At 36.0% G+C, this 6,170-nt stretch overlaps 1 protein-coding gene across 4 annotated transcripts in view; it reads left to right on the top strand.

The window, feature by feature from the left end:
- The window catches only part of LOC106468646 (chromatin modification-related protein MEAF6-like), a 29,625-nt gene extending 24,535 nt beyond the window's left edge, over window positions 1-5,090 (top strand). For all 4 annotated transcript variants that reach the window (XM_022396996.1, XM_013929080.2, XM_022396998.1 and 1 more), the window contains exon 7: window positions 4,546-5,090. In XM_022396996.1, the coding sequence (XP_022252704.1) occupies window positions 4,546-4,636 (91 nt within the window). In that variant the 3' untranslated portion in view covers window positions 4,637-5,090. The remainder of the gene's footprint in view (window positions 1-4,545) is intronic.
- The last annotated feature ends 1,080 nt before the right edge of the window (window positions 5,091-6,170 follow it).

The raw sequence follows: 6,170 nt of genomic DNA, 5'->3' as shown, positions 1-6,170 counted from the left end.
CAAATCTTCATTCTGCATCAATAATTTCAAACTTATTGCTTGTTGGACAGTAAGAAGTTTGAAATTATTGATGCAGAATGAAGATTTGTCCTCCATTCATATATCCTCATGAGGATATTCCATCAATTCCAGTGGTCTCTTGAACTTGGTTCTTTCTCTATGGGGCCTATTCCAATCATATTAGCCTCCTGGCTTGCAATTTTCCTGGGGTGATGGATTTCATAGCAGATTGTCAGTCTCTGTCCTCACTTTCTCCTGACCAAATGGATTCTCCATTGTGCGGTTTTCTGGCAGATTTCTTCTTAGTTTGGGCTTTCAATGATAGCTTTTGCCGCAAATTGATACTCAACTACAAGCTTTGGAGTCTCCACTACCTCATACTCAGACTTGGATGGTAGGTGCATTCAGTCCTGCTTGGATGAGATTGCTTATCTATGACTTTTCCTCACATCATTTTCTGACTATATTTTAATCCTCTACTTGCGAGATGTTGCTAGCCTAGATTGGCCCAGCCTAGCCATGATGAGTCCACCTGCATCTTCCTCTTTGGTTATATTTATTGAGGCATCCTCAACCCCACATTCTACACTAAGACTTTTTCCAGTTCATTGGGGTTTAACATCTACAGTTGCCTGGGGTGTACCTCACAAGGAGTTTGTACCCACTTTACCAAACATGTTCACCATATCTTGTTTTGCCCTGTTTTTTACTAAGGTTTAACTTCGTCTCCTGTCGTTTAGGACAGACAACTTTTTCATCTCCTTTTAGTTATCCTAAACATAAGAAGGTTTTGGACTTCCCAGTGCTATCCAACCTTCTTCCCAAATGGCCTTTTTCCATTACTTATTCAAAATATTAAGGCGGTACTACATGCCTTGTCTTGACAACCAATCAAGCCTTTAACCTCATGTAGCATGTATCACCTCTCCCTTATAGGATATTTTGTTGTTGCTGACATGCTGATGTCATTGGTTGGAGTTGTTGAAATGTTTGTAGAACTCTTTATCTCTCCCTTTAAGTCCTTCTATGCCCTTTCTTTCTAAGTCTCTGGCCACCAGGGAAGGGGATACATCCATCTCCACAATTCTTTTGCCAACTATTTCTCATCGCCACAGTTGATCATATGCTGCTCATTTGTTTTGCTCTGTCAAGCCCAGAGGTGTTATGTGGGTCACTGTAACTCCTTTCATGGTGGTAGTTCTTGTCTATATATTCTTTGGGGTACTTTGGTTTCCAAAGATTTATCGTCACTTCCTTGGAGGTGGTTTTGCAAATTTCCAGGTTGCATATTCTGGATTTTATAGGCGAGTAATCTTCTGAGAGTTACATCTCATCAGCTTCAGCACATTTTATGTCTTTCACTGTCCATTTCTTTGATTCACTGGGGGACATTTTATGGTCCCATATGTGGACTTCTCCTAATGCTTTTCTCTCACATTCTTTATATGATCTGGAACATTTTTTCTGGGGTTTTTCCACTACCCCCATGGCTTTTTAACAATATCTGCTAGATTACATGGAGGAGAAGGGAGTAATCTAATCTTGTCTTTCTTTTTTTAGGGTCTCTTACATCTTTCTATCACCGGATCCCACTCTATGGTGAGTGTTACCCAGACAGCTGTGCTTTTATCAGTCCATTTCCACACTAGCAACCCATTTGACTATACTTAATTCTGGTTGCAACAGGCTCTGTAGAAATGAGGTGTTCCTTAAGACCATCTAGGCGCATTACCAGATCGTGTTACCATATTATCACGGACTGATACTCATGGACTATCGTGAATAAAGCTGAAGGGGATTCTGCCTGTCCCTGCTGATCATCGGATTGAATAAATCTTGGTTGGTTTGCTTTTAAAAATTTAGGGTACTTGGTTCACCTGTTGCACTGTTACCAGAGCACTGTTCCTCAGGGCTCCCCAATGTGCATTACCCCCAGTTTCTACTAGTGAAGCTAGGGAGTTCTTACTACACCGAGTTTTCAGTTGCTGGAGTGGTGGACAAAGGCTTTTCTTCCAGACTGTTCAAGTGTGTTCCTCCACTCTTGGAGAAGAGTGCGAAGCTGGGGACCCTCCTATCCTGGTGCCTGGATGTATTTCCCAGATTTTGTGGGAACCTACTAATAATACTGGTTCAAATTTGAACCTACACTATCCAGTTGTAGTGTGCTTGGCCCTTCCTATGTCAGGTTGTATATTGTTCATGGATGGAGGTTCACTATCTCCTCATAAGTCCAAATGCAAAGTGGTCTCATCCTAGGTTCTTGGTCGAGCACAGTGTTCCCCGTCCTCTCCATAATTCCATGGGGCAAGTGGAATGCTTCTTACCCACTCGGTTGAAGAGTGAGGATGAATATTCATAATTCCAGACTGGATGAGTTCTGTTTATTTGGTTGAGTAAGGCATGTATGATCCCATCATTCCTAGTTTGGGGTGGTACCTTTTGGATTTTTTCAGGTGGAAGAGAAAGTTTGTCCATTTCATAATTCTGGTGGTTTGGAAAACATCACTCTATGGCTACAGGTTGGGATCCAATCAAAAATATATCTATATATCACATTGTGATCCAATTGCACTAGACACCGACATGGGATTTAGGGACCATGATCCCTTAATTTCAACCCTGATTTGTGGAACCTCAGCTATCTGGTTGGGGCTGGCCTACAATAATTACTCATGTGCTATTCCACCCTTGATACCAATATTATGTATTGGTTGAAGAGCATACATGTTCTGGATGTTGTTCAGTTTCCCCACTTGGGTACCACTCTTATCTTGGTACACCCCTGTTCTATACAGACACTTTCTTTCTGGACAATGCCCTCACTGGCCCCTCCACCTTGTCAATGTGGGATTATAGCCAAAGTGGCAGCAGAGGGTACGTATGTTTTGGAAGTTAACATTTTCTTAAATTGAAAATGTATTTTCAATAATACTTACCTCTGCTGACACTCTCCCTCCCTTCCTGCTCACTAAGAGCTGGTGTTAGTGACTGGGATGATGCAAGTCTAGAAAAAGTGATTACATTGTCTGAGTGAGGTATTATATACAGTGTCAGTATAGAGGGTACATTGACATAGGTGGAGGGATTTGCAAATTAGATATTGCCAAGGGCCCTTAATTGGGGTATAAAAAACTGGAGCATGTGAGAACAATGCTTAGATAGGCAAAGCCTATGTCGAGGAGTAGCTAATGTGTCAGCAGAGGTAAGTATTATTGGAAATACATTTTAAATTTAGGAAAATGTTAACTTCTGTTCATTCTGAAGTAGCAACAATGTTGCATGTGTTTTTTATTTATTAGAACTACCAATAATGTTACATGTGTTTTTTATCTGTGTATTCTGAAATAACCACAATGGTACTTTTTCTGTTTATTTTGAAGTAGCAACAATGGTACTCGTGTTTTTCTGTTTATTCTGAAGTAGAAACAGTGTTGCATTTGTTTTCCTGTTTATTTTGAAGTAGCAACAAGGGTTCATATTTTTTCTGTATGTTTCGAAGTAGTAACAATGGTACTTGTGTTTTTCTGTTTATTCTGAAGTAGCAACAATGGTGCATGTGTTTTTTATCTGTTTATTCTAAAGTATCCACAATGGTACTTGTGTTTTTCTGTTTATTTCGAAGTAGCAACAATGGTGCATGTGTTTTTCTGTTTATTCTGAAGTAGCAACAATGGTGCATGGGTTTTTTTATCTGTTTATTCTAAAGTATCCACATTGGTACTTGTGTTTTTCTGTTTATTCTGAAGTAGCAAAAATGGTGCATGGGTTTTTTATCTGATTATTCTAAAGTATCCACAATGTTACTTGTATTTTTCTGTTAATTTCGAAGTAACCGCAATGGAACTGATGTTTTTCTCTGTATTCTAAAATGACAACAATATTGCATATGCTTTTTATCTGTTTATTCTGAAATAACCACAATGGTACTTTTTTCTGTTTATTTTGAAGTAGCAACAATGGTACTCATGTTTTTCTGCTTATTCTGAAGTAGAAACAGTGTTGCATGTGTTTTCCTGTTTACTTTGAAGTAGCAACAATGGTTCATATTTGTTTCTGTTTGTTTCGAAGTAGTAACAATGGTACTTGTGTTTTTCTGTTTATTTTAAAGTAGCAACAATGATTCATGTGTTTATCTGTTTATTCTAAAGTATCCACAATGGTACTCGTGTTTTTCTGTTTATTTTGAAGTAGCAAAATGGTGTTTGTGTTTTTCTGTTTATTCTGAAGTAGCAACAGTGGTGCATGTATTTTTCTCTGTTTATTTTGAAGTAGAAACAATGGTACCTATGTTTGTCTGTTTATTCTGAAGTAGCAACAATGGTGCATGTGTTTTTCTGTTTATATTGTTTATTATTAGGAACAATGGTGCATGTGTTTTTTCTGTTTATTTTGTTTATTATCAGGAACAGTGGTGTATGTGTTTTTTTGTTTTTTTTAAGTAAAAATTGTAAAATGGTTTATTTAATAAATTTCTGTGTTAGAGCATAAAATGTTTTATAATTTTCAATTCAAAAACATTTTTACCCTGTGTTTCTTTATTCGCAGGCTAGGAAATGAAGCTGAATTCAAAATCCTAATATTTTGTCAAGTTTTCAGTTACAGCATAACTTTTAAGCCTCTACAAAACCTTGAGTAGATTATTGAACAGAACCATTTTGAGATGTACCAATGTGATCCCCATTCTTGCAATCACAAAGTCTGTTGTATTCAAATATCTTAACTTAACAACATTTGTAGGTGATGCTTTGAGATTACAGACACAATCCTGAGTTGTTTTTTATGAAGCTTTCTTGCTTAGCAGGTGAATTTTTAACAACTGATAATGTACAGCAATTTTGTATCATAAACACTCCTGACATCATGATTTCATTATGTATTTGTTTTAATTTGTTGTCTTCATCATTTCTTTGTAACTTGCCTGAGTTTTGTGCTACAGGAACACATTTCTTCATGTAATAACTTTTTGACATTTTGCTGCTCCTTTGTTATGAATATAGCTATCATTACATTTTAACTGAGGTGATTAAACAGTGCATTCTACAAAATATATATGTTCAACTATTCCATGAATAAAAATGTTATGTTTTATAGCCTATGTATAAGTTTTTAAAGTAACTAACATTATTCTTTTCATGAACCCAAAAACAGTTCATTGTAATTTACCATGAATTCAAATATATTATAATTCATATAACTTTTAATAATTTTACAAAAAATATTATTTAAAAAATATATCGAACAGTTTCTTAAAACAGATATTCTTTCAGACCTGTGATTTAAAATTATTTAAAATACTTCATAAATAAATATTTCTCTCTGTTAAATATGTAGCTTTCAAATGCACAGTATTTAATCTGAGTTATTCTTTCAGATTGTTATTCCAATGTAAAATATTTAACTTACCAAATAATTATTCAGTTACTTCATTAATCAAAGTTTTGCTCCAGGTGCCAAATTATTTAACATACTGCACATGATTTTTTATGTGAGTTATTCCTTCAAACTGTTGTTCCGATGTAAAACACTTAAATTACTGAAGACTTCATTTGGTAATTCATTCTTCCAATATGATACCTTACCACTACTCACATAATAGCTTTTCCTGATTATTACTGCCCTCTATGTGCCCAATTTTGCTCACCAGTAGTCTTGATACTCACACTTACCTCCACGTGTTTTGACCTGCTACAGCTGCACTGTAACATACAAATAAGCATGCGACACCTCTCCACCCATAGGAGTGTGACACACCCTCGTACTGCAGCTTACTCACTCTGTGCTATAAAACCCAATCTTCACTTCTCAATTTGGCACTCGTATATTTGGTTGTATCGCTCACCATTTTTTGAGTCTTGTTTTTGTGGATTTTTTTGTCCCTTATTGGGACTACAATTCTCTGCAATTCATTACTAATTGAGTTTTTTCCGCACATTTTTTTTTCTTATCCCTTTCATGATAGGTCATATGTGAAAGGCCATGTCATCTCGTTTGTTGACTCGCATTCAAAATTTCATTGAACTACTATTTCATGAATTTATTTCAATAAGTTTGGTATCAAATTGTAGATTATAATTCAAATTTTAGAACTATACATCAATTTCTTAATGTAAAAGTAAATAAAAAAAGCACAGATAAACATCGAGTTTTGTGTGTCATGTGGTATGTTGAAT

This window comes from Limulus polyphemus, unplaced genomic scaffold, assembly GCF_000517525.1.
Source record: "Limulus polyphemus unplaced genomic scaffold, Limulus_polyphemus-2.1.2 Scaffold3096, whole genome shotgun sequence".
Taxonomy (NCBI): Eukaryota; Metazoa; Arthropoda; class Merostomata; order Xiphosura; family Limulidae; genus Limulus; species Limulus polyphemus.
This window is presented reverse-complemented; position numbering and strand designations above follow the sequence as displayed.